The sequence below is a fragment of the Leptonotus elevatus genome, chromosome 9, assembly GCF_054856555.1.
Source record: "Leptonotus elevatus isolate MCC_2025b chromosome 9, RoL_Lele_1.0, whole genome shotgun sequence".
Lineage (NCBI taxonomy): Eukaryota > Metazoa > Chordata > Actinopteri > Syngnathiformes > Syngnathidae > Leptonotus > Leptonotus elevatus.
This window is the reverse complement of record NC_141247.1, coordinates 8,178,248-8,195,849: the sequence shown is the minus strand read 5'-3', so window position 1 is coordinate 8,195,849 and position 17,602 is coordinate 8,178,248. Positions and strand designations below refer to the sequence as shown.

At 40.2% G+C, this 17,602-nt stretch overlaps 1 protein-coding gene across 1 annotated transcript in view; it reads right to left on the bottom strand.

Annotated features, from left to right (window-relative positions):
- Positions 1-17,602, bottom strand: part of gpc3 (glypican 3) — a 125,530-nt gene that overhangs the window by 33,714 nt on the left and 74,214 nt on the right. Inside the window, exons 4-6 of the mRNA XM_086085799.1 lie at positions 14,198-14,325; positions 13,770-13,895; positions 8,113-8,224 (exon numbers count right to left, since the gene is read on the bottom strand). Coding sequence (XP_085941925.1) covers positions 8,113-8,224; positions 13,770-13,895; positions 14,198-14,325 — 366 coding nt within the window. The remainder of the gene's footprint in view (positions 1-8,112; positions 8,225-13,769; positions 13,896-14,197; positions 14,326-17,602) is intronic.

Here is a 17,602-nt window from a genome sequence, read left to right as displayed (position 1 = left end):
CTTTGTGTTAAAGGGGAAATCAACCCAAACATTGTGTTTATAATAATTCTTGGATGGGCCTCACAAAAACACATTGCAGTTGCTCATGGCTCAGGTCACAACCAATCACGGCTCAGTTTCAGAAAACAGGTGAGCCATGATTGGTCGTGACCTGAGCTCTGAGCAACTGTGATGTCATTTTCAGTCGACAGCAAGTGACAAAATGGCCGCCCGTGTGATGGGAAAAAAAACAAAAACATTTGGATTTTGCTGCTTCACTCATATTCCACAATGCGATATTAAACAGAATACCGTGTTTAGACTAGTAGGGCTGCATAGAGCGTAATATTCTAAGAAAACCTCCTCTTCTTGATTTCCCCTTTAATGTAATAATGTAATAAAGGGATACTTTTGATTGGATCAACTAAAAAATAAAGGTTTGAAACAAATCACAACTATAATTTCAGACAACGTAATCAAATTAACTGTAACAGATTACAGCAGTGATGGGCAGTAGCTTGATTAATTATGTTTTTCTTTGATTTATTTTATTTGATCTTTTACCACCCCCCCCCAATAAATAAATAAATAAATAATAATTTAAAAAATCATCGAAATACACTGATAAAAATTACATTTCCATTTTCCAAAAGTCCCGGTGGGGGGATGGGTAGCCGGGGAATTGAATTTTTTAATTAGCAAATTTGCGAATATGCACTTTTAAATTGTAATATCACCACTAGATACCAGACAAGTTTTGTGCTGTCCTTAAATTGTAATTCTTATGCAAAATAACCCTTTGCACTGACAAAAAAATTCACAGTATCCATCCATTCCAATTTGTATGTGGTTATTTAGTTGTTTGCTTCAAACCCTTTATTGTTGGGTGAGGATAGTGGATCTTTTAGGCTATATATGCATTGAAAAACATATTATAAAAAATTATATATATTAAGAGCACGTATTTTGTATGTATGCACATATTTTGTCTAGAACTAAAATAGCTTTTTTTTTGTCATACAGCTGGTTAGGAAGTATGTGTTCCGATGAAGCCCCCCGAGTAGCAATGATGAAAAAAGTTGCCAAACTCTGGATTAAAGTATTTTTTTGTTAAATTGGTCCAATTTATTTTGAGGGTAGTTAAGACTTTTATAACCTTGCCGTGTTATAATTACACCGTGTGCAACGGGGTGGCCGTGGTGTGGGAGTGGGTACAGAGAGGTGACCCTGACTTGAGCCAAAAGTCTTGAAGTGGGGGAACTGGTAAGGGGGTGGGGAAGTATGAAAGTCTATGGAGGAATGGGCGGCAGTGGAAGAAGGGATGGTTGGGCCTCATTAGCAGGCAGACTAATTGTGAGGAAAAGGACCCTCACATGCTCTGTCTGACCTCCCAGCCAGCAGGGGAGAGGGCTCCTGTAGGACTATGTGGATGCGAGGACGTCTGGGGGGCAGTGGGGGGTTATCTGGTCGTTAGATTCCTCAAGTTAAAGAACCATACTTCACATAACGCCTCCAATCCTCAACCTTGCGTGAAGCCCCGAGCCACCTGAAAGGATAACATGCGTGTGGCGCTTTGACGAGGGAAATGACTGCGCCTGCATAAATGCCCCCCAGCTCCTCAGAGGTTTACACCAGGTGTCACACTTCATTTAAAAAACCCTCATGGCTTATCGCCCGCTCACAAATATAGCAGAATAACAAGCGCTCCTTCCTCCTCCGCTTCCAGAGCAGTCGTACTTCACCCACATAAAACCAAAGAGGGCAAGAGGACGAAGGCCCCGAGGGGGTTTGTTAAATAACGCTTGGTAAATAACATCAAACAGAAGTCTACCGCTTTGACGTGAGAGAGCAAAACGGCTTGGTGGGCAAGTGTACGTTTACAAAACAGCAGGCCCTGTCTGACACCCTTGGTGTCTATTAGTCTGATTATAAGCACACCCAACAGGACTCTTATGAAACGGCTTTTTGCTGTAATTATAACATGTACATGTCACATAATTCAAAAAATTAAAAAAAATAAAAACTAAGTGCTGCTTTACATTGAAGCCATCTGGTTTTACGTCACAGGCATATGTGAAAAGTATCGGCTATAATTATAGGCGCATGCATACAAAAAAGGGTACACAGTACACATGTTGAGTGTATGTGTGCGTGTATTCGGCATGAGTTTGCATAAGGTGTCACGCACACACTGGCCAGGGTCTGGTGCCTGTGAGGAAGTGAGATTGTGTGATGGAATTTTTGGCACTCGGGATCTGGTTTATTTTCCACCCTGGATTCCTGTTCTACCTGCAGGATTTTCCCAGGTTCTGGCTTCAATTAGCCTGGGAAGCTGGAAAGAGGGGGGTGGGGGGGGGGATCTTGGGCTTTAGAGGGAAGGACGAGGCGGGAGGGGATGGAGGGATGGAGGGAGGGAAGCGCGACAGAACTGGAGTCTGTCACACACAAGTCAGCACAGCTGGAGTGTTGGAAAGCGGGCCAATGGGCCAGCAGATAAAGACCGCTCCAACTTGTAAAACTTTAACTTAATTCAAAGACGAGTTCATCTGTTAATGAGAGAGCAATTTGAACAGTTTGTGATGAATTAATTTAATGTTGCCAAAATAGCATCCATACAAAGAGTCCTTTCACAGCCATTGTGTTGTTCATGTATCTCTCTAAAAGAGTGTCACATTGCCAAGTTGAGCTTGTCAGAAGAAGTCCCAAGAGGTCTGACCCTCTAAATTGCAAATTCATCCGACAAATGAGTGGGAAACGCTCTGTAATCAAAGACCAATCACATAATTGCTCTATTTTGCCACGAGCTCAACCATCTCCTGTGAGATTAGTTGTTCGGAGCAGAAACTTGATACTCTGGGAAGTTCAACAGATGTGGAGCAAAACAAAGCTCATCTCTGCAGAACAAGAAGACATCATCAAAATAATATGTTCGCACTTGAAGGCCCTCGTCTCCGCACGGGAGCTGTCTGGGCCGTTTTTCACAATAGACACATCACAAGCCGTGCGTCGTGATGTGCTGGCACGGTGGCAGCGGAGGAGATGCGTTGCGTTGATGTACACTTGACTGTGTCAGCTCTGACATACTCCAAACTGCACAGACAGGACCTCACACAGTGACAAAAATGTGCCACGGCTCCTCAAAGTCTTGCGCTGCTTCAAGAATTTGTGAGGTTAAGACAGAAGAAGAAAGCAATTTCTCTCCATCCATTTATTGTTAGCAGATCATGTTAACTTTGGATGCTGCTCGCATGCGCTCAGCCGTTATATCCGCAGTATTAAGCGTGAGAAAAGATATACTGTATTTTTATTTATTTTGGTGTTTTCCTTCGGTTCCCCATTCCAGATAGCCTCTGTGACTGTAGATACGCAGATCAATGCTGACAATGTGAGAAATGACACATTTCCGCTGCATAGTCGCATTTCTCACGGTTTCCGTCACATGCAGAGCAGAAAAAAGAGAGGATTCACATTCCAAGTGTAGTTTGACAATATCTATTCAAAATAACAGCATGAGAAACTGTGAAAACCACACCGTTTTGAATGTGTCAGTTGGAATAAGATGTAACAAACAACAACAATTAAGGAGAATGAGGATGTTGTGTACTGTATTTACCTCGACATGTGTCCGTCGGCCGAATTTCAGCAAGAAAACGGACTGCAGTAAAATGGAGATTTTGGAGCATAATACTACAACAGTCTGAGCAAACGGACAGTAACAGGGGAAGCTAAAATTAGCATGTGTGTTTATTTTTGTTATTTCGAGATCCTCAAAGGTTACAATGTCATGACAATGTACTTGATTACTGAGCTACCAGAAGTGGTTTGGAATTGGGGCTCACCAGTCGGCCTATTAGAAATACTGTAGTTGCTTATTATGTCTGCCACTACCTGCCATTGGAAACATCAATAACAGGTAGATCTGATGTGAGCATGATGGTATGGTGGAAAAGGATGGAGAAACGAGTGGGTAGAGACTGGAAATGGGGTTATCTGGGAGAGCCATTAGGCCAAGGCCATCGTAGGCCTGTGTCCTGCGCACAAAATATCAATTCCGATAACTAGCTAACTTCTTATGAGAATTAGCAGGCTAGCTAGCTAGACAAATAGCCAGCTACGAGCTGGCTAGATAAATAGCCAGCTAGCTCGCTAGCTAGCTTGATAGCTAGCTAGCTAAATAAATAAATACCGGTAGCTGTTTATTTAGCTAGCTCTTCTTCCTTCCTTTTTTTCTATTTTTTATCTCTTTTTTCCATCTTTGAAGAAAAACAAGCAATCGATCGATCAATCAGTGTCCCATTCAGCCAGTTCTGACTGAAACTGTTAAACCTCTCATGCACCGATTCATTTGGAATGCAGCGTAAAAACCGCTAATAAATTGATTTTGCTGTTTGTGCCAATTCAATTAGGAAAACACAAGACAAATATTTGTGACGTGTCTTGAATTTGAAGCACACATTCACACAGAGAAACATGAGACTGAAACAGTGCCATGTGGAATCAACACGGCACTCTTCTGGTCCGTTTCCAGGGATATTTAAACATGCTATCTGTGTTGCTGGCAGCTCCACATACATGCTGCATAAACAGGGGCAGATGAGAGTAATTATGTGCGAGTTGCGACCTTCTTCCTCGACTATCAGATGCTTATTTAGTACATTTGCTCACAGCCCCACACTATCCAAAGCCAAGTGACGGAGAGGCGGAGACCTTGTAAAACTGCTCTTAACTGAACAAGGCCACTTTCTCCAGTTCCTCCAGAGTATGTTTACAAAACACCGGCTCCGAGCAGCTTGGTTGGTAAAATATGCCGTATAGTCAATAAACTTTTATCAGGTTTATAAAGCATGTTTGCTGTTTTACCTCCTTTCTTGAAAATATCTGTAATGGTTGATTGGCAGGCTGTCCTGCGAGTCTCTTGTACTTATTCGATAAAAAGTCCCAATTGAGCCATCAACATGATCCTCCCCCACTGTTGTATGCATTTCATAGATCAAAATGAGTCTGTGACATGGTTTATGTTTGACAATTATGCCGTTTGTCGATTGTTTGTCATAGGCAATATAAGGCGAAAGGCTGGCAAAACAAGTGGATCAGATTTTGGCGTCTTTGTGATGTAGATTTGCCATTCACTCTTTATTGGTAAGCACTAGGGGTGGGAATATTTGAATGTCTCACGATTTGATTCAATTCCGATTTTTGGGTGTGCGATCCGATTCATAATTGATTTTCGGTTGAGAACGATTTTTGATTCAAAATGATTTGATTGACAATGATTTTTGCTTTAATTTATAGATGTTCAAGGAATTGTAATGATCTACTCCAGTCTAACTCGCTAATGCTAACTAGTGCGCTACTTGCGGCACTTTTATCTACAACTTAACAGTGTATCAGACCGCGTGGAACCACACTGCCCCTAAGTGGCCAAATCGGGTACAACATGAACAGCACTCCCAATAAAGGCACACTCAAACAAAGGGAAGACAGTATAAAAATATTTAAATAAAATAGATTTTGGTACATTTAAAACCGATTCTGAATCGTACTAAATGAGAATGCGATTCTTATGAGAATCGATTTTTTAGCACACCCCTAGTAAGAACCTGAACTTTGCATTAACTGCCAACTTCAGAAAAGTTGAAAAAGAAGTTCAGAACTGCTGTGTTTGCTTAGTTTCCAGGCAGTGTCTCATGAGCATGAAATAAAACGCCCCCCTTGCTGACTGATTTTAACAAGATTGTTAGAAAGAGGGTGACAAGTAAGGCACATAGCATACGATGTGTCCCAACTACGCTGAAAGACTGTTCTTACAAAACAGTAGTTTGGATATGATAACTGTCCCAATTTCTTTCCAGACTATTAAATTGGATTGCACTAGTGTACTTTGCAAAGAATTCCCGTTATTTCATGCGCCGCAGTAAAATGATCATTTGCTGCGTAAATATTTGTCTAGACAGCTGGGTCGTAACTTGTTTTACGGGACATGAAATCTGCAATCAGTCTTTCATCAGATGTTCTTCCAGGATTTTAAACCCAAGAAGAGTTCATGCAGATAGTTCAAGGTGGATGTACGGTAACTATCAGGAATCTATTTACAGAATTAAAGAATGTACAGGCACACGCAGTGTGTGCAACATAATGAGCTTTGTCATCTTAGCAAAAGCCAAATGTCATCAATACGAAACATGATCCCCATAGCAAATAGTTCTCATGGACTGCGACAGCTCTGCTTGTAATCACATTGTTAAGAAGTATTTGTTCCTGGCAGGGCCTCTTTTAGTTTGTGTTTGAGCCCATTATGACATTGTTGCACAACAACGGAAAAAGATCAAAAGAAAACAAACAGCCTGAAATTTCTACAATCTAGAATTGAAAAGGTCATTATTATCATTGTACTATTCCATCCATTCATTTCAGCTCCGCCTCTCTGAAAAATCCACAGTTCAAAAGCACTGCTTCATTCGACATTAACCAAGTTGTTTATATACAAACCAAATTCCCAAAAAGTTGGAACACTATTCAAATTGTGAATATAAACGGAATGCCAAATTTTAATATTTTATTCAGAATAGAACATAGAGAACAGGTCAAAAGTTTAAACTGAGATTGTTCCAGATTCTCTGAATCTTTGGATGATGTTATGCGCTGTAGATGATGATTACGTCAACCATTTTGCAATTTTTCGCTGGTAAATACCTTTCTGATATTTATTTCTCCACTATCTTTCTGCGCAACATTGGAGGAATTGGTGAGTCTCTACCCGTCTTTGCTTCTGAGAGACACTGCCACGCCCAGAAGCTCTTTTTTTACTCCAATCAAGTTGCCAATTTTTTTTACAAGTGCAATTGACTTTTCCAGCCTCTCATTGCTACTTGTCCTGACTTTTTTAAAGATTTGTTGGCACCATAAAACTTACAATCAACATATTTTCCCCTTAAAATGATACATTTTCTCAGTTTAAACTTTTGACCTGTTCTCTATGTTCTATTCTGAACAAAATATGGAAATTTGGCACTTCCACATAATTGCATTCAGTTTTTATAGTGTCCCAATTTTTTTGCAATTGGGTTTGTACATTAAAAAAAAGCATTATCTTCATCGTTTGATTATAAATTGTAATTCATACGAGTTGTATGGTACATTGATTTTGTCGCATTTAACTCTCACGGTTGTGTGAAAAGAACAAAGTCAAATTGTGTATAACAAAATGTGTATGCTTGCTTGTTGGTTTGTTTTATGGATGAAAAACAGAAAACTCATCAAATGTGCAGATAAGGATAGTTTGTAGTGGCATAAAAGTGCACTTCAATATGGGTGTTGGGGCACTAGCCTGCAATCCAGTCCACATCTAAATGTTTACTTACTGACAGGCAAAAATAAGCCCTGTGTTTACAAAAAAAAAAAGAACTCTTGCCATAACAGTCAAATTGAGTCACAAATGGGAATGTTAAAAATAAAAAAGACAGAAAGGGAGTGAACAAACTTCCAACTATGATGGTAAAAGTCTGACTTTCCAGCAGGACTGAGCATGAGGTAATGCTGAAAACCAAAATTACAGTCGGAAACCACAAGCCTCTGTATTTTTTCTTAAGAGTCTCTGCTTGTCAGAGGAGCTGAGAGGGTCGGCAGCTGCTCTTTGGATCTTTCAGGTTGTTTAAAGCCCAGAGAAGCATCGTAATCCACCAAGACAGACCTGCGGCGCTCGCAGTCCCGCATACACGTTTGGGGGGGGGGGTCGTGGCGATTCAACATGTTGACAGCTACAAGTTCTACCACCAGGAAGCAGGAAATTTGGCCGGAGTCGTCGCATGATACATCTGCTAACTTTGAGCCTACGTGCGAGCATTTCTGGTTCCTGCCGGCCGCACTCCAAAAGGTTGTTTCCATGGCGATGACAGTATGAAAAATAGGTCTCCAGCCCTGAAAACAGCTGGGGCTTACAGTGCAAATCATTTTTAAACGTCAAAACAATCTCCGTCGCCCTCGCAAGTGACCTACGCTGGCCTCACTGTTTGCAAATTTTTGCCGTAACACTTATACAATCCATTGGCTCACCGGCAAGTAAACACATAGCATTAACAAATTCTCACATGATCTATCAAAAAAAAAAAAAAAAAAAAAAATCATAGATCTCACCTGGTTGATGTGCTTGAGTTTGTCTATCATCTGACTGATGACAGGCTCGAGGGGCTTGTTGCTTCGGGATTCAGAACCTGAGTGTGACCGCTTCAGGCTGGGCCCCGAAAACCTGACAGGGCAACAAGACGATGCTTTATGGAAGTGAACTCAATGATTTTGAAATAATTGGCATAAGCCACTGACAAACATTTTCAAAACCATGAGATCAATGTTTATTTAAATGTTTTGAGCAGTTCTGTAGAAGAAGACTAATCATCTGTCCAGTGCCTACACTGAATAATTTATCATAAATAAATAAGTAAAGATAACAAATAAAATAAAATTAAATAAAAAACATGACGAAGATAAAGCTAAAACCTTAATGACAGTATCTGCTAGAACTAGAATAAAAAAGTCTGTTATGAGTCTGTGGCATAGTGACCAAAATTATGAGTTTACCGCCATCTTGTGGTGAGTGTGTTAACAGCAGCCCTTCGCTCTTGTTTTGTTTTGTGTTGGATGTGGGGCAGAGGTCATACAAATAAACAACTTAACACGAACCAAGGGGCATTCCCCTGCGTTTGTAGGTCAATTAAACAATAACGTTATTTTAAACAGCCAATTAGCACGTTCTGTACAGTGGAACCTCTAAAGGTGGGTAGCCATCATTTTTGAACATAATAGTAGTAGTATCTTATATTAATGAAAACAATTAAAGCACCATGCTGCTTCCTGAAATGATCTGAAGCGCCACCATGTCCACCTGTAGCATCTCTGGTAGACATTTATGGTGAGACCCACCTGAAGTCGAACGTCTGTTCATGTCATCAATAAAGAAGATGGCCTGGCAAGCATGAGGTAATGCTCTGTTCCCCTCTCACACATACATATGACACACGCTCACACAGACACACGCACATACTTCACCTTCAATTTCCATTCATTAGACTTTTTTTCTGTGCACTAATTCAGACTTTCCATTAATTTCAGAAGACGTTTTTTCCTAATTATTTATTCTTCTTATTAAGCACGATCTCCTCCCTTTCCGCTGCTAATTATCGCATTAATAATGGAAAGAGATGTGGGATCCATTTAGCATGGGATCAGGGGAGGTGCGGGTTGAGGAGGGAGGAGAGAAGAGCTTTGACTGATGGAGCAAAGCTGAGATCATGCTCCTTGTGATAGATGCCTGTAATCTTACCAGCTGTAACATTTTTTTTTTTTCATTTTCCAACGGTTCTCATGTTTGACTTTGATCAGATCATTTATTAACAAAACTAAACTGACTGTTATGACTGATTCTAAACAGATGTGCAGTATGGCTGACAGACATGCACAGAGGTCACACTTTTGTTAACATATAGTAAAAGGAAAAAAAAATCTGTTTATCTCTGAGTTTTTTTTGGGGGGGGGGCATTGTGTTTTTGCCTATTTATTTAATTGGTTAGTTTTTTTTCTGTTTTCTGTTTATCTGAACAATTACTTCAATGACAAATGAATGAGAAATATTGGAGTGAAAAAACAGAAACATTTCCGAAAACCCCCCAGAAAAAAAATATTTAGAAAACAGAAATGAAAAACAAATACCCTAAAGCTGTCAGAAAATAGAGAGGTATTTTTTTTCCCAAGTGAATGCAATACGCTTCCGTAATTCTTAATAATTAAAATGTTTGAAAAATCTGTTTCTGTCTAAGTATAATGTGGTTTGGTGTCCCTGCGTCATGTTCATGAATTAAGGTAGTAATGAATGGAACTTAATAAGTAAATTGCCGCATGTGGCCAGGTATACATGGTTTCAGCTATTTGTAACGCAGTTTTCAAACTAAAAGAATGCATATCCCTCCAAGTACCACCGTCATGGTCAAGTTTAAAGTACAGTAGCTGCTACTGAGTAGCATAGCAGGCCCAAATATTCAGCAAAAACAAGATGTTGTTTATATTCCTGTAAACCACTGTAGTACTTGCAGGTTAAGTCCAGTTTGAACATTAAAAATGACTTAAATATCAGACAAAACTGTACATAAAAAGTGGTTCAAAAGGACATGAAATTTCAATTTAATTTTTTTTAAACTTAAAATGTAAATACAAATATCAGATGTATTTATTTTAAACTTACAGGTTAAATACAACTGAACTGAGACAGTGATTATTTCACTAAACACTAGAGGGAGCTCACACTTTGAGAATCACTACAATAGCAATAAGTGGTAGAAAGAAGAACTAATATTATATCCATTCGGTATAGCTTCTTATTAATATATAAACGCAGAATATAAGGTTTACCTGCTCAATACAATGTTGTCCAATTCAAGATTTACCTCTCACTTGACAGTGAAATAAAGTTAACTGAAAGTATACATTTAAATCAACTTACTCAGCAGGCTGTAGGTCAATTCCACCCTACAAAATGATAATACTGAAAAACAAATACACACATTCTTATCAAGATATACTATATAGTTTATAGTTTTCCATGTTTCCCTCCTTCAGCGCAGCTGAATCTAATGATCAGCTCACCAGCAAGCTTTGCAGAAGCCTGATAACGATCCTGATCATGAATCAGGTGTGTTAGTGGAGAGAAACATGGAAAACAGGCTGTTTGGTGGCTCTGGAGGACCGAACTTGGCTACCCCTGGTCTACAGCCTGCAGGCCTGAAATAAGCAGTGATATCTTTGACTTCCTCCGGCCAACTCTTTCCACTGATACTGAATGTTTAGGCTCAACAAAGCATTTCCTCTCGCATCATTTATCCCTCGCACGTATGCAGAGGTGGATATCGCACACACCACTCCAATCCATCACTTATCAGCATGACGCTGTTTGATGTGCAAAAAAAAAAAAGTTAAGCCTGTGATCTTAGCTGGAACTGGTATAGTAAATATGCTTGACAAAAAAAAGCACTATTTTTAGTTTTAAGGCCGCTCTGAAGTAATGCAAACATCCAACACTTGAGTCTCTCAAGATCAAATCTTTTTCATTTTTTGTATTTTTAATAACCCATGTGAGACCATTTGAAGACGAAGATCCTATCTGAATGGTAATGGAAGATGATCCAGCACGGATCCAAGAGTGAAAATGTGCTTAACTGTTTTTGCGCACACATGCCAAACGAGGTGACACTGAGAATTGCTTGCCGGGAGGTATTGTAATCACTCCATCATTCACTCTCCTCTGCAGCCTCCCTACACGTTCCAATCGCAGCGCTTGGTCCAGCTTGTAATCGTCCCCTCAGGACAAACCTGCCCCTCACCAGCACCGTGTCTCCTCCTCAATTTCTCTACCTTTGAGGCAGACTCTCTCACAGCAGCTGCCTTCTTGAACAAGAGGTCAACTATTCACCCGGAGCACATTTCCTCTCAAACGTGCCAGTGCAAAGGATCAACTCTAACAAATAGTTGAGAATGGCGAAACGTACATCAATAAGTATGAGAGCAAAATTGAATAGGATGGTGTGAATGGATGGACAGAAAGCAGGAAGTAATCATATTAGTAATGGTGAAGTGGAATATTGTGTGGGCCACGTGAGGTCGAACAGGAAATATGGGATGAAAGGGAAAATGATGGAAACGGCAATTAAGTGAACGACAAGACGATGAAAGCATGCCTGTTATTAATAGTAGAGTCAAGATTTACTTTCAAGCAGTGGGAGACGGGGACGACGGGGGAGCTCACATGAAGCTCATCGGCTTGAAGCAACTGTAACCTTCAGATCACCTCAACAGCGCGTCACTGGCAAGAATGATGTTTTACTCCATTTTTGTGTTCGGTGTCATCATTGAGACATTGATTATCTGGCTACTTTTGCTTTACCGCCATTGTGGGTAGCTCAACCACCGTTTCACACTTTGGTTACCGTAAAATCAAAAAATGAGTACGCACCCGTGTATAATAAAAAGTCACAATTAAAACACATTTTATTTCTCTGTACTTGTACAGCTCCCCAATTTGTTGGTATTCTTTACTATCAGATTACTAGATACTAGAAATGAGAAGAATAGAAAATTGCCATTCATTTCATGCAGTTTTAGGGGAAAATGCTATATTTGCATATACATGTCTTTCTTTTAAATTACCTGTCGTTTTTTGGGGGGGAAGTTTGAAGTATCTAAAGTATCATTGGTATCAGTACTTGTTATCAGTATTAGTGACTACTCAAGAGTTGAGTACTCGTATTGGTATCAGTCTGAAAAGAGTGGTATTTTTTTCCCCCATATCCATGATTAAAGTTTTTCAAAGTATTTTTAAAATCATGTTTTCAAAAATCTTGTTCTTGCGCTTGTCATTTTAGTAAGGTTTTTTTTATTTTATTTCTTTACTTTGCTTTTAAATCTCTTTCACTCTTTTAGATGTACTTTTAATTATAGTATGTGAGGCATTCGAGGTGATGTTACATATGAAATGCGCTATATATCAGTGATTTCAGTTATTTATATATTTATGTTTACAACCCCTAGGTACTTGCCTGAGTACTGGTAAACATCAAAACAACATGAAAACGTTTCCTTTTTTATTAAGCCCCCTGCATAATACCCCGCTGGATTTGGAAACTTTTATTTTGCTTGCAAAAGAAAAAAAAAGTGTTATTAATATTCACAGGATTTTACAGTATTTAGTAGGGATGTTTGATACCACTTTTTTTCAATTCTTCAGTAGTCACCAATACCAATACCAACTACGGATGCTATCAGTACTTTTGATACATAAAGTTTCCCCCCCCCAAATACTATGACAGGTTATTTTAAAGAAAGACCTATATCTCAACATAACATTTTTCCTTATATTGCATGAAATTAACTTATTCACTGCCATTAACGGCTATAGACGTCAAAAATTCATTTGAACTATTTCTATTAGTTTAACATTGTTCCCACTTTTGTTAACAAGCGTATGAAAACTTAGAATTTTTTTTATTGTATTAGAGCAGATATAAAATATATGATTAATTGTGAGTTAACTAGTAAAGTCATGCGATTAATTACGAAAAATCGTAATCGCCTGACGTCCTAATTTTTAATAATCATTTTTTTTATAATTAAAAATTGGAAAAAAATTATAACAATTATTATTATTTATTTATTTTTAAGAGACGATGATTACAAATTAGGGGTGTCAGGTGATTCAAATTAATTACAAATTTTATATCTGTTCTAAATGTACCAGAATTGTTTTTTCTAGGTTTTCATACTCTTGTTAACAAAAGTGTAAAAAAAAAGAAGTAAACTAATATGAATAGTTTTTATGAATTTATGACGTCTGTAGCCGTCAATGGCAGTGAATGAGTTAATGGCAATTTTCTATTCCTCTCATTTCTCATTTGTCCCCGATCATAAAACGGCCACAAGAGGGCAGAGTACAGATACTTTGAAATAAGTATTGGCCTGATATGATACCTGGTATCGGTACCCATCCCTAGTATTTAATTTTTGGGTCAATACAGAGGGGGAGCAGTTGCGTGTGGGAAGATGATAATTTGCCCATAAAATGTAGTTTACTCCTGGACAATTTGTCCCCGTCCCACATGTTTGAAATGTTGGCGTCACCCCAGGGTGTACATGTCTCTCGGTCAAAATTGCTAAAATAGACTGCAGTTCACCCCAATGAAGAGAAGCATCACAGAAGTCTAGAAAATGTCTTTGTGGTCTTGTGCTGTCCCATTCAAGAAGATAAACCTTACCTGTCTGTCATTTCTTGCCCATTCCAACAGAGAGAGTGGTTTGCTGGAGCGGGCTCTCGGCTGCACAGAGACTCCCCGAGACCGCTGTAGAAGGAGCTGAATTCCCTCAGATTAGAAATGAACTCCCTGAAGAAGGTGAAGCGAGAAATTGTCCATCACACGACTGCAACCGAAAGCTAGCCAATGAGATCAGTCCCACGGGAGAGAGTAAGTAGCAATGTCTCTTCTCCTAATTGGCGTTAATTTAGGTACTGTGTTGCCAGTGGGCCCGAGGGGCATTGTTACAAAGTGCACTCGGGCCTGTTACTGCATCACTTATGTGGGCAAGAGAAACTGGATGAAACCAGCACTGCGTGGCTTTCGGCGCACAAACAAACTTTTCATCGGGAGATGGCTGTGGACAAACGAGAAGCTCGTGGTTTGCTCACCTGCGGAGCCCCCCTAAGGTCTCATCAGGATCTGCGGGTGATGGCTGAGCGTTGCGGGCCACAGGAGAAGGAGGGGATACGACTGAGCGGGCGGACCGCTGTTGAGATTGTCCACACATCCCGCTCACCTGCGGAAGAGAGGGAGAAATAAGACTCCGGCGTGTTTATTGTCACTCTATATAGCAACGGCGCCACCGCAGGTGCTGTCAGCGCTCGTTCTGCTGAGCTCCTCTGCAAATTGTCATCTCTTTAGGTGTGTTTATTTTGAGAGGGGAAAAAAGTGGGGATTTGCATAACAAACACGTCATTGTATCATCCGCCAGCCATTCGTGCCTCATTCCACTTTGTCATCGCAACGCTCCAAAATGCGAGGCGATAAAATGAGGCCTCTCGTCTGCCACGCTCTCTAAATAAATGCCATTGTGTTTTCGCATGGGATGTAGGTAACAATAATAAATAAGGAGTCCTTCTCTGTCTCCCGGAGATAATGGACTTGGCGCACGCTTTGCAGGTGCTATAAACATGCAAATTGTTGTTAATGTTTAGCCGCTGGTTTAAAGATTTGCCGGTGGTTTAATTTCCCCAGGGGATAGCGGCCTGAGCTTAATTTTGCCATCTAGCGCTAACAGCTAATTGTGTCTCGCTCTCCTTAAACTGAAGAGACGGGTGCTGCAGCAGCACATTACTGACGGAGACTGATGGATCAGTCAGCGCTGGACATCTATATTCATAATATGGTGGCACAATCAAATTGCCCTTTGTGGGTACAAATGCAAGTAGTAACTTCTACAAAAAAAAATGCACACACATTCACAAATATGCACCTGCTGCCATCTACATGCCAGGGTTGAATCTCCATAAATAAAATTGACCCCACAACATGAGGATTGTGTTAAATTCATTCGGAAGAAGGTGTAATCTGTCCAAAATGGTTTCTTCTCTAATACGTCTTATTTCGTCTCGACCGTTAACTGGTTTCAACTGGCAAGGGTGCAGATAGTTAGGAAGATGTGGAGCCAGGGGAAAAAAAAGGTTACTGAGGGTGCAATAGACAGTTGAAGTGTTTGACGCGCTTGATTGCTTCGACGGAATAACAAGTCTGTTGCCTTTAAGAATTTTTTAAAATAATAATAACATCAAGTTCTACAAAATACAATCAAATCTTTCCAATAATAAGCACAATGTGCCCAACTCCTTGTGGTCTAAAAACGATATTGCTCCAAGTCTAATTACGCACCCGCAACTGATGAGCACCTGCTGGCTTAAATAGGCTTGTGTAGGAAACAAGAGTTGACCCCTAATGGCCATCGTGGTGACCCACGTGCTACAACAAAATGGCTCCTACACCAACAATCCACCTGTTTGAGTGGCCTGAAATCCGGGTCACGGCACCAAATTCAAGAGTTATGGCGGAACTTCCACCCGGTCCTTTTATCTTTAATGCTCGCAACATTATGCTAACAGTAACTAGCAAAATACTTTAAGTGGTCGCTCACTACTTCGCGGTTCACTTATTGCGGATTCACTCTATTGACGATTTTTATTTGGGTTTATTTATGCTGCTATTTTTGTCTTTTTCGTAATATTTGAGTACATAAAAACAGCTCTTTCTTACATTCAACACAATCTATTACAATTTTAAACAAAATATAGAATATTTGTTAAATTAAGAAACGTATTTTTAGACCAGAAGCTCATTAAGATGACAGACAGTATTAGAGACCTCTACTTCGCCGGAAATTCACATATCGCGGGTGGGCGTGGAACGTATCACCCACAGAAAGTGCAGAAACACTGCATTCTCAGTTAAACTATTTAATGTAAAAAAATAAAGTACACAGCTGTTTTTACGGGAGATCTGGAAGAAGGTCTAATCTGTCCAAAATGGTTTCTACTCTTATACTCTCTTGGGGTGGCTCTGCCTAGCTTATGTGACAATGTGTAACACCACGGTTTCAACTGGCTAAAGCTTCAGGTTAAAAGTACAAAATTGGACATAACTCTCGCTCACTCTCAATTTTATTCCGTATGATAAAAACATTCACTGAGACACAGACAAACACATTTTCCCACCTGCTATCAAGACAAGTCCCCATGGACCCCACAACATCCGGAATACCTTACAAAAATACACACAGACATCCATTGGCTTGATATTCCAAATAGGTTTCCTCCCCATAAAGAAAGTCAAAATAAAGGTCACCCATAACCTAAACTAACGACACACTCACATAAACAAACATTCAAGCTAGGTTCGAGCCGCATAACTTGACAAATACCGAAACACATTCGCATAAACACACACACATTGTCTCCTCTTCCCCTACATCTTCCTCTCATGTAATTGTCCCCGCTGTGCGGCGCTTGCAGCGAGCGCCGCTGCTCCCGCAGGCCATGATTAATGTGATTGGAACCATGTTCCTCTTTTTGTTGGCACGTTCCTTCAGAAGCCACGGGGGACTCTGGAGGGAGCGATTCAGCGCAGACGCCCCTCCGTCCGCCCGCGCCGATTGTTTCGAGAATCTTCAAAGAAGGGACACATTAGCGGGGTATTAATGTCACGCAGGGATGGACCAACACGAGCTACGGGGTAGCCGCTGATAAGGCCCGCCTCGGTGGGAGTGCTTGGAAATACCTGCACGGTTTTATCTTCACTGAGCAGCCTGCTGCACTGATGGAGGGACGGGGCCAGACCACAAGTCATAGAACACACAATCATGCCTTGTGATTTGCATCCGGGCACACTTGCAAGCGTGCACTTTCAGGTCCTCTGGGTCTGCGTGTCAACATGATGTAAAGCTACAGCGGCATAAAAAATGGATACGACTTTTATTAGAATTCCACTTTACTGGTCAGAGTAAGCAGTTTTAGGAAGGAGATGATAGCCTCTATTTACATTTTGAAACATTTTTCAGTTGGACCGCTTGTTCTTTTGGTCACAACACACAGCTCCCAACCATAAGTAAGGTTAGGAACGGTACATGGAGAGCTTGGCTTTTCGGCTCAGCAACTTCTTCGCCACAATGGAGTGATACAGACTGTAGGGCAGAGGTGTCCAAACTACGGCCGGGGGCCGTTTGCGGACCACCGTCCATTTTCCAGCGGCCTTCAGCATATATAGAAATAACCTTTGGATTTGAGTGTTGAAAAAGTACTGGGTAAATTCGGCTTTTTTTTTTTTTCGAGATATGCAAAGGAACTAATTATTTCTCTTTATTTTGCCTCATGATTGACGATGCTTAAGTTTCAGAAGAAAAAAAAGTTTTCCTCCACTTTCTGCTCACTGTCTGATTTGTGAACATATGACATTTATGATTAAGACACTTTATTTCGAACATAAAAACAGTAAACCCAACAAAATCAAAACAATACCAAAAAAATTAAGAATGAATAAATGAATGAATG